The 15,913-nt window shown below is 52.6% G+C and overlaps 1 protein-coding gene across 6 annotated transcripts in view; it reads right to left on the bottom strand.

Moving 5' to 3' along the window:
* The window catches only part of RhoGEF64C (Rho guanine nucleotide exchange factor at 64C), a 30,626-nt gene that overhangs the window by 4,405 nt on the left and 10,308 nt on the right, over nt 1-15,913 (bottom strand). For 3 of the 6 annotated variants that reach the window (XM_076523913.1, XM_033467156.2, XM_033467158.2), the window contains exons 2-5: nt 10,874-11,088; nt 4,396-4,792; nt 2,255-3,961; nt 2-1,989 (exon numbers count right to left, since the gene is read on the bottom strand). In XM_076523913.1, the coding sequence (XP_076380028.1) occupies nt 2-1,989; nt 2,255-3,961; nt 4,396-4,792; nt 10,874-10,996 (4,215 nt within the window). In that variant the 5' untranslated portion in view covers nt 10,997-11,088. Of the gene's footprint in view, nt 1; nt 1,990-2,254; nt 3,962-4,395; nt 4,793-9,721; nt 10,810-10,873; nt 11,186-15,913 lie in introns of those variants that run through there. The other 3 variants (XM_033467157.2, XM_033467160.2, XM_033467159.2) reach the window with 3 other exon arrangements.

The following is a 15,913-nucleotide window of genomic DNA, read 5'->3' as shown; positions in this document are numbered from 1 at the left end:
CCTTGGACGTTTCCGATGAACTGGTCAAGATGATGTTGCACTCCTCGCTGCTGTCGGACACGTTGGAGATTTGCGAGCTCTTCGAGCTCAGATCGCCAAGACTCGTCTCCTTCTGCTCGTACAACGCCTCCAAATCTCCCTCGGTATCTTCCTCGTCGTCGTCCTCGTCGTCCTCTTCGTCCTCGCCTTCGATCGATATCGCGCGATCTTTCGAATCCATTAGAAAGTTGAGCAGCTCGAATTTACTCGAAATTTGCTCCTCCTCCGGCGATATCGACATTTTCTTGAAAAAGCTCTCGGGACTCTTGGAAAGGTAAGTCTCCCGCTCCGTAAGATCCTCGGCATTCGGCTTTTTGTACATATCGTCGACCAAGTACGATCGAAGGAACTGTTCGGAACTACCCTTCGCGCTCGTATAATAATCGGCGATGTCTCCGAAGTATATCCTGTCCTTTAAATAGTCTTCGGTCGGCGGTGGGCTCAGCGGCAACGGAGGAGGTTCGTCGGGAATCTCCTCGTAAATGGGCTCCTTGATCACTTCGTAAGGATTTTCCTCGAGGAAAAGATTCGTCGAGACGAAGTCACCGTCCGAGTTTAAACTGGACGTTCTCGAGTAATTTGCCTCGAGGGTCGATTCGGAACTTTCGTATTCGTTGCTCTTCAACAAACTTTGCTTCAGAATCTTCAGGATCGCTTCGCCGCTACTTTCGTCGAGTATCTCTCCGTTTTCCCGGGCTTTCCGCAGCGAATCTTCGAGCAGTTTCGAGATCAACGCTTCCTTCGACAGCTCGGAAATCTTCGACGACGAGGAAGCGTCTTCTTCTCTTCTCGCGTGATTCTTCTTCTTCTCCGTTCGTTCCGTTCGTTCCGTTCGTTCCGTTCGTTCCGTCCGAAGATCCGGATCACCGGTTGCCGGCAATTTCGCGTTATTCTCGAGCGCGGCGAGTTTTCCAGCGTCGATGTTCGATCTCGTTTGCTTCTCGATATCCGTGCATACCATGGACACCGTGCATACGGGAGATACCATGGATGCGTCTGGAACATTTGGCAACGTTTTGCTCGACTCTCGCGAGAATTCGTCTTCTACGGTCGATTCGAAGTCCGTTTTCGACGGCTTCGTATCTTCTTTGCCGGTTTCGACGACGATGTTCGACTTGTAATTATCCAATATGACGAGGGTGCGATTTTCCGGCGAGCTTTTTATCTTGGGCGGGTTTTCCAAATTTACAGAGATCACGGTAGGGTTGTAAACGCTGTCCTCTCCACCGACGCTGATGGTCACTTTATTGTCGGACGTTGTCTCCGTGGTCGGTGTCGGATCTCCGTTGATCAGAATCGACGTTCTTCTCGCCCCTTTGGTACCCGGGCCGATCTGAAGTCGATGCACGAGCGGAGAAGCCCGAGGACTGACCGTAATTTTGTACACGTTCTTCTCCGTCGTCGGCGATCCAATTTCAATTTTCGAAGATCCGTAAGAATTCGATCTTTTCCACGTGGTTTTCAACGTGGGACTGCTTCGTTCCGACCAAGAGTGACCCACCTCTTTCAGCTTGGCATCCGAGCCATCGATCGTTCGATGATATTTCTGTTTACCAGGTGGCGGGGACCAACTGGTCGGTCTCATTCGCCGGAATTGAACGTTCTTTTCCTCGACGCGACTCCGAATATCCTTGGACGCTTCTATCTCGGTTTCGAGGACCGTTGTCGCGTTCGCTACTTTTTCTATTTCTTTAGGAACTTGCTCGATATCTTTCGCAGCGGCTAAACGTTGCTCGGATCTTGTTTCTTCGATTCTGTTCACGGATTCGGGCGAATCTTCCCGTCGGGTCTCGGTTCGCTCGGAATCCGACGCGGACGATGCCTCCTTCGTTTTCCTGGACAGACTGAGACGCATGGTGTCCAGAAAATGTACATTCCCGGCGGTAACTTCGGGCCTGTTGTGCGACCGCTCGCTTTGACTGCGCGACAAGTACGACCTCTTCGAGTTTTCTGTAAATTCAATGAAAAATGCTTCAGCAAATGGTAACAATTTAACGTTTCGTTAATATAATTAATATATAAATAATTTTTTGTTTTCGAAAAGATACGATTCTCTAATTTCAACGTTCGCGAGCGGTATTCTATTTGTACGATATATGTACATTCGTACTCGGTAAATTCTTACGGAACCGGTTGGATTCTGTAAGAAAAACGTTAATACGATTACTGGAAAGATTCGATAGCTACAGATTGAATTGGAACGGGTAAACATTACCTTCGGACTTTAATATCAGATCTTTCTCGTCGACAGCGATGCCTGGAATACGATCTTTGGGTTTCTCGAGCCGAGTTCGTTCCGTTTCGTTCACACCGGTTAGACTCTCCTCTTCTATCCTGTTGTTTCGTTCGTCCTGTTGCTTCGCGGTTTTAAGGTTGCTGGCGTAAACGGTACGATTATTTTCTCGAGCGTCTTCGGTTTTTCGCGAAGCGTCGACGTTTCCCTTCTTTCGCGCCGGGGGCGTGAGTTCCACGTGGGAAACCGGAGGTAACAACTTGTCCTTCCTATTTCCGTTTCCATCCGAACGAAGAGGATACATTTGGTACGCGTCCGGCGAGACTTTGCGCTCTTTTAGTCTAATTCTATCGATTTTTGGATCCCTGATATTCGGAACGGTGATAAAATTATATTTTTCCCTTTGCTCCTGGTTCATCGTTGGCGGTGTCCTCTCTTCCAATTGTTGTTGTTGTTGTTGTTGTTGTTGCTGCTGCTGCTGCTGCTGCTGCTGGTGTTGTTGTTGTTGCTGTTGTATATATTGTTGCTCCTTTTCCTGTCCGGACTCGTGTTCGCGTCCGTCGTCCTCTTCCTCCGACTCGTCGTCGATTCGTTCCTCCACGTTCGAGACGCAAGTCGCGATCCTGCCGAGTCGACTCCAGGACAATCGTATCGCTTCGGAGGGTTTCTCGGGAGCGAATATAACGTTATCGACGTTGAATAGGACGTTCTTCCTCCTGGTCTCGAGCACCTTGCCCCGTTTCAGAATACTCTTGAGCGTTTGTTTGGCTTCCTTCAGTCTTCTCGGTGGTCGCTTCGGTGAAACCTTTGGTATGGGAATCCTCGTCACAGGCAAAACGTCCTCCTCGTCCGAGATCTCGCGCGGCTCGTTGAACACCCTGATCCTCTGGCCGCCGATCTCCGCGACAGCGCTTCTGTTCGGTATCCTCTCGATCGATTTCACTTTCGAGGAATCGAACAGGCTGGAGAGCGGTCTCGCGTCGTCTTGTTCGAGGGCGTTGTCCGACAGATCGTCGCTGAGGTCGTCCTCGTCCTTTTGCTTCTTCAACAAGAGATAGGGATTCACGTCGCACTCGAGAATGCTTCGTCTCGAGTCGCCGCCGCTACCTCCGTCGCCGCTGCCGCTGCTCGACGGCCGCTCTTTCCATTCGTCCTGGTTGATTTTCGCCTGACCGGGTTGTTCTTGCGCCTTCGCCGGCCCGCCGTCCGACCAATCGTTTCTCGTGTCTCTGATCTTCTTCGGTATCCGCGCCAGTCGAACGCCGCCGGTCGTCGTCGAGCACGACCGGTTTCGCAGAGTCGTCGGCGACGGCGAGGGCGACGGCGACGCCGCGGGCGCCGCCGCCGTCGACATCGACATCGACGTCGGTATCTGCGACGGCGGCGGCTCCTCCGCGAGCCACTCGTCCCTCCTGGACATCGCGCCGGCATAGTTCGGCCGTAGCTTACGCGACGCTTCCTCGTAACCGCCGACTGCCGCCGAGTCCTTGTCGAACCATTCGGACTTGGAGCAAGCGGTCTCGATCGATCCCTTTCGTTCTTTCGCATTCCGCGCCACGCTCTGACTCCGAGCATCTCGCTGAGACAACGGCCGGTGAGGCGATATACTCCGGGCCCTCGTCCTTGGTTCCACCAGCCGACTTCGACGCATCTGATCGTACGGATCGTCCGTCGAGGACCTTAGCACTCCTGCAAATTTTATCATATTTCAACCATCTGCCCTGCTCTGGTTCGCTACGCGCTCGCTCTCGCCGAGGCGCAGGATTTATTTTGTTACGCTCGTAGACGAAATAAAAACTACCGTGTCCTACTTCGCGCGGTAACGAACAAAAAAAACTATTTATCGACGCGTTGCAAACGCGAGCGTTCGTTTAGCGCGTATTATTCGACGGGTTCTAATCGATCTCTTTCTCTCTCTCCCTCTCTCTCTCTCTCTCTCTCTCTCTCTCTCTCTCTCTCTCTCTCTCTCTCTCGAAGAAGAAGAAGAAGAAGAAGAAGAAGAAGAAGAAGGAGCAGAGACACACCGCGTTGTTTCCTCGCTCGCGTTTCCTCCGTAGGAGGCGTAGACGCGGATCTGTACGAACGCCCGTAGAGATTATCGAGAGAAAGGCGAAACGATTTACCAGCGAGGCTGGGCCTCGATCTCGTGGATATCTGCGGAAGTCGGCATGTTCCTCCTAAAGGTAGACCAGTCAATCGGTGACCACCGCACTTGCGGCAGTTGCCGAACTTCCGGGTGGTGCCGCTGAGAAACTCCGGGCAGGAGCACACTATGAGGATCGGTGCTCCCGGGGGTGGCGGCGGCGGCGGTGTCACGAAGCCTCGTGGTTCGTGGCCAGCCCTCGACGATCGGACCGTTCCATAGAGCCATGGATCGCCGTAGATCATTTGTCGCGAGAATCTGCTACCGCCGCTTATCGTTCCCCAGCCTTTCGCGGGATCATCGGTGCTCTGATTCTGCCGCGACAGGCCCAGTCGAACGCTCCACGACTTTTTCCCTTTGCTCAGCGTGTCGTAACTCTAAAACGAACACACACACACGCACAGTGTATTGGCACACACGGCTTCAGCGTCGTATTTCAAACGTTTCTTAATTATTAGCGCAACGGGTTGTCGGTCGGGTCGGCGTTACGTCAACGACGGTGTTTACCGAACTCGCGGTGTACGCGCCGCCGGTCCGAGCGTGCTGCGCGGCTATCGACGCGCTGCAACCCTCTTCGAGAGATCGGCCGTTATAAATCTCTCGGCTTCGAATTCGCACGGAATTATTCGCCGAGACATTTTCGCCGGTGTTCTTCGTTTATTATGCGCGCCATGGACGTGTACGCTTGTAAAGAACGCGTGCATCGTATACGCGCGTTCTATATACGTTGTATGTACAGGGTGGCCCGAAAGAGTCGTCGACGAAAGTTTGGAACAACTTTCTTCGAATTAACGTTTTCAAATCTTTCGTTTCGGATCAGCGAAATGCGACGCGTGGAAATTTATTACGAAGACGCTAGCGACCGATCGACGCGATCGAGCGTCGATCCAAGAGAACGTAACTTTGACCGGTTCTTCGAATCGACGCGATCTATTTTTACCGGTTGCTGCTCGGTCGCGAACATCCTCGTGATTCGTTTCCAAGGACTAGATTCGAACGAAGCGAAACAAAGACTTCGAACGTATCGTTTGCAGAAAAATTATACGAGAGTCGAAACGGCGCAGCGACTTCCGGGCCATCCTGTACACGTATAGCTTCTACCTTTGGAGAACGCGATTAATATACGGCGCGCGTTCCTGTCGCCGATAACGAATTCTGTCATAATCGTAATCTCGATGAATTAGGGGCACGAACGCGTGTGCCCGAAGCTTTCGATTTCAACAGGACATCCCGACACGGTAAACAGAATTCTTAGCGAGGGCGTGCAGGAGCTTGCAAAACGTCGGTCCATCGTTTCGTGGGTTTACGAAGCAACAGATTTTGCGGCGCCGCGCGCGCGCGCGCGCGCGGACGCTCGAACGGGCGCACACGAGGTCGGAAAATGGAGCAGATAGACGGCCCGGGGCAAACTCGATACGCTTTACTTTCTCGTCGATGCTGGACTTTCGTAAAAGTCTCGTTCCAGAACCTCACGTAAGAGGAGCGGCCTGTACGCTCGGCCGGTTGGTCGGTTGTCGAAAAACAAGAAGAAAACTAACGTAGGAGCGCTCGACGCTCGACGAGCGCGCGTACACACGCGAGTGCACGGGAGTCGCGGTGATCGTAGAAATGCACGGGTATCGCAGGTGCAACGAGAGAACGGGCGTGGCCGACAAAATTTCAGACGAGCATTACAGGTTTTAGTCTAGTGACATTTCGAACGATTTTTCCCGCTCGGTGAAATCTGTACGTATCTGGCTAACGGACACGTCCGTTCGATTCGAATCGACCCGTTTACCCGGCTTCTTTCCCGATCCGCGACGCGTCGCGCTTCTGCTCCCGATCCGATCGCGCGCTTTCGACGAAATCGCATCGTTGCCTCTTCCGTGACGCGTCCGCGTACACGCCGATACGTACGCGTACCCACACGATCGAACGTCGAACGCTAATCGTCGAGAAACGATAAAAAGGTAAAACCGGTAATTCGCGGAGTCGTTCGCTAACGCAACAGCTTGCGTCCGCTGTTTCCTCGAAGATACAGCTCCTGCAATTTCCATGTTAAAGTTAACACGGTTACCCGAAGTAGAATCTACCCGTGAAAACGGACAAGATCGATCGCCAAGAAAAGTTATAGTTTCGAAACGATCGCTCTCGACCTCTGAATTTTCTTCGGAAAGCTCGATCGTTCCGCAAAAGTTCATCGCGGCGGACCGAATTGAAAACGAATAATTACTCTCCGCGCCGTTGGATACGCGAATCGAGGAAACTTTTCGAGCGTAAAAAAGGAGAAGTCGGCTTTCCCCTTCGCCCCCGTATGGTCAAGCCTTGGATCGAGACGACCTCGAGAGACGGACATCTTCTATTCGCGCGACTTCTTCTTCTCCTCCTCTCTCTTTCGGATGCTCGCGTCTCGCGTCTCGCGTCTCCCCGTGCACGTAAGCAAGAGTACGCGTACACGTACGTCTTTCTGTTTCCCTTTTCGCAAGAACCACGGGGCCGGCACACTCTCGTGCCCGCGTCGAACCGCGTCGAACCGCGTCCCGTCCCGTTTCCTTTTCCCCTCGACGCGTTCGTCGTGAATCGAACTGCGCGGGTTTCGTGACTGCGAAAGCGCAATTTCTTCTCCGATCTGTTCGTTCCTCTTTCCTTTCGTTCGAAGGGTGAATTTTATCTCGCGCGCGGCCGCCCGTCGTTTCCCGCGATCGAACGCAAGCAACCGAGAAATTTTGTAATTTTCAGTCGAACGCCATCCGTGACGAAACCCGAACACGCTCCTTCCCTTAAGATCGTCGATTAAACCTCCGATTACGTTCGCGCCGCTATATTTAGAAGGTGACCGGTCGGCTTTTCGTAACGCGATTACTAATCGTTCGCAACGTAAACGGAAATAACGCGATTCAATTTATAAACTCGCGTGTACGTTTCGTTTCGCGAACAACGGAGCATGGCTTTCGAACTTTGGACGTTGCCGTGCGAATAATACAGGCTGCCCCAAAAATGTCTCGCGATCCGAAACTGGCGGGTTCCTCGGGTCGTTCGAAGCAACTTTTTCCTTTACAACAATTTTCTCCGAGTCACCGTTAACGAGTTATCAACGAAAAACAGTGACCAATGAGAGGCGAGCTCGGCTGGCGCGAGGCGACCGAGCCAATGAGCGGAACTGGGCTTCGTGCGCTGTTTGGTTGGGCCGCCTTGCGTCAGCCGTACTCGATTCTTATTGGTCACTGTTTTTCGTTGATAACTCGTTAACGGTGCCTCGGAGAACATTTTTCTAAAGGAAGAAGTTCTTTCAAACGATCCGAGGAACCCGCCATTTCCGGATTGCTAGACATTTTTCGGACACCCTGTATTACCAGAGACTCGAGACTAGAGATTAGAGTCGAAGACCGGCCCCATTCGTTTCCTTTTGTTCCGACTAAACCGATATCGACGTCGATTCGCTCGCAGAGTCGTCGGAGTGACGCTTACGCTACGAAACGATTAACGATCCTTTGTATCAGCCTCTATGCAGAATCGGCTAATAATAGACGCGCGATCGAGGCGCAGCGACGGATCGATAGAAAATTGTACGTTCGAATCGCTACGGGACGGTGTTCGTCGCAGAGTTGGAAATTCCGGAGTCGCGTGCGCGCGATCGAAAATGCAGGTTGTTTCGACGAGAAATATATGCACTACTTAACACGTCGGCGATCGGTGAAAACTCGGTGGCTCTGGCCGCGAACGTCGAACGAGACTTCTTTTTCTTCTCGTTCTTCTCCTTGTGCTGCTGCAGCCCGCGCGCGTTTAAGCTTACAATTAGAAACGGATTAGTTTCGGCGTTCCGCGCGTAACTGTACTTCAGTTTTTATAAACGCGCGGAGGAAAAACGGCGATGGGAAGCGACCGAGGTTTTCCCGACCGCGAATCTATCCGATAACGCGATCGTCGCGTACGAACGCGATAAAAGCGGGCAACTTGAAGCCGGAAAGACGCGGACGCGCCGCGTTCGCTTTCGAAATCGCGCACGCGTAAAAATCAGGGAGATGAAAAAATCAACGAAGAAGCTGGAAAATCTCGTTTCACCGAGGACGATCGAAGACACGGCCGAATATCGAACGCGATTCGATTCCGGGCGATCGAAGATAAGCGGATACGGACGTTATCGCGACGAAATCTTATACGCGAACGACATGGGTGCACGCGCATGCACCGGGGTCACGGCGGATGCACCATAGATGCATCATAGTACTCGTCTATGCCGACACGAGGCTACGGTTACACAATCCCCGCAGGCTGTGCTCGTTGTCGGACGGCACCGGAATTCGCGACTCGGGATTCGCTTTTCACCCGAAAACGTTCGCTTCGAGTTTCAACGAATGTCGGCCGATCCGAGCGACGAACGCGAACCGCTCCCTCGCCGAACAAATATTTTCCATATTATTACACGCGTGTACGTGAAAATACAACGTAAGGTCGTACCTTCTTCGCGTTCAAATTTATACGATATTTCTATCGCGCGGATGCCGTTTCGTAAAAAACTTATCGATTCGATCGAGCGTTCGTTTTATCGGTGGCTCGACGTAGAATCGTGTTCAGAGGCGTATAAACTTGTTAACGAAACAGCCGGCTCGCGATGATATCGTTCGGGGGATCGGACAACGATTATTTTCGCAAACGTGCAACGTCGAGAAAATAATTCCAGCAGGACGCGCCTCGTGCGGCCGAAAGTCTCGGCGCGGCTGGAAGAACCGCGCGGAGCCCCGGCCAGTGAAAGCCTCGAATCTCAGCTCGACGCTTTCAACGGAATTATTTGCTCGGACCCGAGCGTCGAACAATTTTTCGATTTTCTACAACAATTCGATCGATTTTACGGTATTTTCGTGGTTCTCGGCCAGGTTCGTTCTACGAGATGCGACGCGTTTTTTCGGAGGTAGCCGTCGCCGGGGTGCGTTACGATCGGAAAAAGGTCCGGAATCGCCGAGGGAACCGTATTTTCTCGTTCGAACTCGAACGCGAACGCGAACGCGAACGCGAACGCCAAGAGAGTAGATATTTGTGGGACGAGACGCCTCGAAAGTCCTATCGCGACATACCGATGTGGGCCAAACGCGAAACCGGTTCAACGCGTGTACGTACATGCGAGCGAGAACATAATTCCGAGTCTGCTACTACCTTGTCGGAAGCATTTAACGCGGCGCGCAGAGGCGGCCGCGTTTAGAAATACGCATAGTCGACCGGACTCATTATATAAACCGCAACGCGAAGAAAGCAGAGTCGTAACGCGCGAGTATCCGCGGACTTTGCGTATCAACGTTTTATCGCAACCTGCCCGCCGCGCCGCTCGATACCTCTCGTTTCATAATCGATTCGAAGCTGTCCCACAGGAATCTCTGAACCGCGCGTAACGTAACTAGAAAACGTCTCGCGGATCTCGTTCATCCCTTTCGCTTCTCTCCCCGTCGGACGAGACGAATCTTCGCGGACTCCTCGCCGATTCGAGGACGGTATCGCTCCGCGTCGGGCTCGCTCGCGTCGGGACACGACTTCCTCTGGAAGCGACGCGAGATCGGTCCGAGAGGGCAACAACGTTGAACGCCCGCGAGAACCCGTTCCGTTTTTGCGCGACGCGCGGCCGTCCGACGCGACAGCGAAACTGAAGACGCGAGACAGCGTCCGCCTCGGCTCGAACCGACTGGAACGGAAGACGCGTCCGGCGCGAGCGTTCGGCATTGTCGGCCGAGCTCAGGTTTTCGCGTAAAACCTGACGCAGCGCCGGCCTTTGTGAAAGAGTCGGACGAATTAAACCGCGTACCACGCGAGTACTCTTACATCATCGGAAGAGCCGGTTCGTCCTTGTCCAGGCGTTTCGCGTTTCAGGGTTTCTTCTCGGCACGACACACGGTGTACACGGTGTACATCGGTGTACGCGTACGGCCAACCGGTATGGAAACGCCTTAAAACGGAGACGCGTCGCGTCGGTCTCTTCCGATTTCAACAACGAAGTATACGTTCGACGTACGCGTCGGAACCGGAGTCGGTCGGTGCAATCGATTACTTTGCGATGGTTCTTGCAATCGATCGCGAAAAGTAATCGCGACGACCGTCGATCGATCGATCGCTGCTGGAATAAATCGGTAACAGCGATTTATTTATTTAGCGTGTTCCGTCGGGTCGCGAGATACGCCCGCGGATTTACCGCAACCTATTCCAAATTATTATCGTAACATGAAAATGTTCAGTTGTTACCGTAATCGAGACGAATTTACCGATACGCGATCGACGATCGCCGCGCGTTCATCGTAACCAACGGTCGCGTTTGCAACGATTACGATTACTCGAGCCGTTCGTAATCGTTGATCGTCGACCATGATTTCGCGATAGTCGCGATCGTCGATCGGATTACGCGTTTTTTGCGCGCGACTCTGCTCGGATACGTCTGCTCGGCCGCGTATATAGGTATTCGCGCCGGAATCGAATCGGAATAACCGCGACACACTTACTTTTTCGGAAGTGGGCGAGGCCGATGTTGTATTTAACCCCTGCTGTAGATGATACATGTTTGGCGCGAGCATAGATGGAGGTGCACCGAGGCTACCCGGGGCGACAGCCACGCTCATGGTCATTTCCAACGATCGACGCAATCCTCGGCTTCGTGGAAGCACCAGTCCGCGTCCCTCCGCGATTTTTCTGATCGTTCATTCTCAATCTGTGAACGCTGCAACGGAAATCGGTACACACACGCGATCTTCGCATTTATCCATCTCTCGGGTCTCATTTCGTGGCAAAAGAACGCTTTGAAATTGAAACTGAAACTGAAATTGAAATTGAAATTGAAATTGAAATTGCAATTGAAATTGAACATTGTCCACGACGCTGCGCGCGCGCGCGCGCGCGTCGCGATTCGTTTCGACGGACTTTCGGTCGGATCGTCCCATCACGGATCATCGACTTTTCGCGCGGCCGTTGAATCTTTTAATAACAGGTTCAAGTATCCGGCATTCACGTTCTATTTCTTGTTAGCGGGAAAGAGAAACTTGGAATTCCACGATCCCTCGTTTTTAGCGCACGCGAATTCCGATATTTTACTTTTACGGACAAGAAATCGATACAATTTCTCGACCAAAAAGAACCTTTTGGTCGGAGCAGCGCGCAGAGGGAGAGAGGGAGAAGGGGAGGCAGAGAGAAACCCGTCCTCCTCCTCCTCCTCCTCCTCCTCCTCCTCCTCCTCCTCCTCCCTTTGCCCGTTATCGCGTCGCCGCGTTACCGCGTTACCGCGTTACCGCGTCACCGCGTCGCCGCGTTGCCGCGGATATAAATTCGCGTCGAAACGGTGATTTCGTTGGGCAATCGTTTCAATCGCATTACGACATTCTACAATGGTACCGTGTAATTTTACTTTCGCCAGGAGATCGCAATTGCACAATTTTCGTCGCGCCAGACGAGACATTCGGGCGGACCTAGAAAGCGTCTAGGAAATGCTAATTCACCGGTGTTACCGGTCACTGGCCGTTTTCCATGTAAAAATCATCGTTCGCGGCTCGGGGTATCGACGCAGCAGCCGAGCGGATCTAACCCGTGTCCAAGTTGTTCGACGAGTACGCGACGGACGGACGGACGGACGGACGGACGGACGGACGGGCGGGACGGGCGGAGAAATTTCAAAGACGCCGGTAGATTCTTCAAGCTTTCGCGAAAAGATCGGTAATCCGACGCTTTCGAGGAAGAAAAGAACAACGGACGACCGCCGTAGCGAGACTTCGTTTCTGCCGGTATCCGCCTAACCAGAAGGAACTCGATCTCGATAAGTGATTAAGCGACCCGATAACGGTTTCTCGGAGGAACGGTTATTGACGCGCGGAGACAGAGAAAACGGAGTCGAGTTGGAAACACTGAAAAAATAGCAAGTAGGAGAACGAGAACGCGCGGATCGCGTGCGCGCATACCTCCGCGAAACGATCGCAGTCCTAATTCCGTGCGTCGAATTTTCCATACGACGAAAGGAAGAACAAACAATTTGGAAGGAGACGCGGCCGGCCGGATATCGGATTTCGTAAGAACCGGAGAAATCGGTCTCCGTTTTACGGATCACCTGGCCGAAACGGTCGAAGATCTCCGAACAATCGGCGGAGATAACCCCGACGCGATTCCCCGTTTCGTCGAAATCGGCGAAAGAATCGCGAGAAGCGCGAACAGAAATTCGGTCGGTGTCTTTTGCCCGTCGCTCGAACTGTCCGCGCGTCGCGCGCGTTTTTCGTCGGTGAACCGGTCGCCCGGTGAACGATGCGGATGACGCAGCATTTTGCTGCACCGAGATAAACAAATTACGTTTCGCGTCGTCGATGAATTACCGGTGTCGACGCGGTGCCGTGAACATCGGAGGCAAGACCGCGCGATCAATTTCGATGTGGCCTGGCTCGTCGTCGTCGTCGTCGTCGTCGTCGTCGTCGTCGTCGTCGTCGAACCTCTAATTAGGAACGAGGAAAAAGTTCGCGCGCCGGTCGGAAACGCGTCGTTCGGACGACCTCTTGCAACCGCGGCGACGATGCCTCTCGCGTTCGCGCGCGTACAAAATGGATCGCGACTCTGACAATGAAAGCAAAAGAATCCGAGCGAACAAAAAATGAACGCGTTCCTCCGTGAAACTCGAGCCGTTCTCGCGTCTAGGAAAAAGCAGCTCGGCCGTTACTGTTACGCGAACCCGATCGCCTTCCTTTTGCCCTTTCCCGCGCGTCGCGCGCCTCCACGCCTACGCCAATGTCCCAAACTCTTGCATTCGATATCGTGCGCGCGTTACGGTGCGGACGCGGCGACACCCGCTTCAGCGGTTTCAACGGTTCCGCCTGTACAAATTTTAGCGAGTCGACGAATTATATCGCGGAGGGGTCCGAAAGCAGAAGCTCCGTCGAACCCTGAACGCGGTACAGGCCGCGCAACGAGCCGCTAGTACGCAGACTCTTCGATTATGCAAGCTCCCGTGGTCCCTGTTCGCTCGCATACGGGAAGCTAAAATTTTCTTGCACCCAACCATGTAATGCAACCTAACCTACTCCCACTTACAATGTAGGTAGACGGCTTTCTTCGGTTCAAGAAAGTAGCCTCTCTTCGGGCGTGCATCGCGGATATACGCGCAAACATTCTTTACGCAAGTTCGATCTCTCCTTCCTTTCCTTCCCTCTCCTCTCCTCTCCTCTCCTCTCCTCTCCTCTCCTCTCCTCTCCTCTCCTCTCTCTCTCCGTCTCTCCCTCTCTCCCTTTCACGACTGCCACGGGTTTCGGCTCACGGCTCACGGCTCTTTCTCGTCATCTCCGAAGTCTCTTTCTCAAACGCGTTTGCACGCCATCGTACCGCTCGGTGAATCGCGTTCGACCGAATCTTTTTTTTCTCTACCCCCGCCCTGGGCTCCGTATCTCCTGTTCAATGAAATGTACGAAACAAGAGAAGGATTTCGTCGAACGTCCGGCAAAAATCGGTGTTCTCGGAAACCCGTTGCGATACGGCCGCGATCGAGCGTCGCGATCGAACGCGAAACGAGAGAAAAACCGAGAATCGAAAGCCGTCGACTGTTGAAAATTAACGAAGCCGATGTTACGACACGAGCCGAGTAAAACAGCGACCGAGTAATTGTCGCTTCGATCCGCGCGCAACGAGCTGCTAAAAGTAAGAGGGGGAATTTGTACGTTCGAAAGAAAGACAGCGGCGAAAAGCTCCTCTGGAGAGGAAGAGAGACGCGGCGACGGCGGGAGAGAAAGAGAGAGAGCGAGAGGGAGAGGGCGAGAGAGAGAGAGAGAGAGAGAGAGAGAGAGAGAGAGAGCGAGAGCGAGAAGGGACGAAATACGGAGAAAGAGAGACGGAAAGAAAGACAGGAAGAAAGTCGATGTTTCCTTTCTCGATAGCGAGAATTGAAACCGGTCGCCCGTCGCATTTCCAAGTTTTTGCTCCCAACTCCCAAGCGTTCGCCGTGACCAACGGTTCATCGACGACGGGTCTAAACGGGTCATCTCCATTTGTCTTCTCTTCGTGGTCTAAAAGTTTGCTCGAAAATCGCAAATATCGACGATTATCCGTATTCGAAGAGATCGACCATCGTCGCGAACGAAAAGTGGGATCCGGACGTTGAGCTCGCCTTCTCTCGAACGCGTCGAAAGCAGAATTCGGCGATATTCGTTATTCTATTTATTTAATCGAATATTTTATCATTGCACAACATTTTATATTCCATCGTTTCGATTCGGATCGATTGTAGGAATTCTTGCTCGAACAAAGCCTCGTTCGGATAAATTTTGAACCGGTTATATTTTTATTCGATCGGATGTTTATTCGATTTTGCTCGACACCGATCGAAAGCGAAAAAATAAATGTTTCCGTGCCGCCGACGAGTGCACGCGCGCGTTCGCGTACGAGCTGTCCGAATCGCGAAGTCATCTCGCTCCGCGCACTACACGACCAGTTATGTGTACGAACGCTGCTCGGAAATCTTCGCTTTCACAAATAAACGATATTCGGACAGACGAATTGCTCGGATCGCTCGTAGTAACGGCAACGTACCAAGAAAGAATGAAGCTTAATTAATGGAAACAATGCTCGACAGACAAGAGCCTAATTTCGTTTCGCCCGTAGGTCTGCGCACGCAAACTTTTCCAAAGAGAAAATTCGGTATAATTTATACATTTTTAACGCTCTTATTACCAAAGAAATATTTTGCGCAATGGGAGACGCGGACTTGTCGTGAACGTCACGCACCGCCGTTCCACCGGCGTGACTCGTTCGTCGAACATTCGACTTTTACAAGAACTGTTCGCCGTTACCGTTCCGCAAAACGGTCCACGGTCCGCGTACGAGCACCCGCGTATTATCTTGTCCCGGCGACGGTGCATCGAATCGCAAAAGGTTACTAGGTTTCGCGTTACGCAACCGTGCAGTCGCACCTTCCACCGGGGTGCCGACTCTTCTCGCCAGGGACCAGTCGTTGTCCGAGCGAACTTCGAGCTGCTCGAAATTCGAGTCGAACGCTCGATAAAATCGAATCGGAAACATTCTGTTGCATGCGATCGTCGAGAGAGGCTCGTGACTCGCGGCTCGCGGCTCGTGGCTCGCGGCTCGCGGCTCGTGGCTCGTGGCTCGTGCAGAACGTCCGGAGAAGATGACTGATCGATTCATAAGTCAGGATTACATTACAGAACGAAGAGCGGTGTGTTATTACGCGTGCTCTTGTATAATGTAACATCGCGGAGTAATTATTTCCGAGCGAACAGCAATTTCCTCCTCGAACGATAAACGAAAATAAAAACGAAATGGAAAACGATCGAAAATCGTTCGATGATTTGGCGATCGCGCGGCTAAATCCGTTCTCGTCCGCTCGCCTTTCGAACGACTTCGTTTCGACTCGACGATGATCGAGTTTATCGAAACCGGCGCGCATTTTCAGGCTGTTGCCTGATCGTATTTTACACGTTTACGGTCGGTCGGAACTCGTAGGACTCGTTGATTAACTTCGGTTTCGCCGCGACGGAACGAAATTTACAATTTTCGCCGCGCGTGAA

Source organism: Megalopta genalis, chromosome 7, assembly GCF_051020955.1.
Source record: "Megalopta genalis isolate 19385.01 chromosome 7, iyMegGena1_principal, whole genome shotgun sequence".
Lineage (NCBI taxonomy): Eukaryota > Metazoa > Arthropoda > Insecta > Hymenoptera > Halictidae > Megalopta > Megalopta genalis.
Note: the sequence above shows the minus strand (reverse complement) of the source record. Positions and strands in the feature narration are given on the sequence as shown.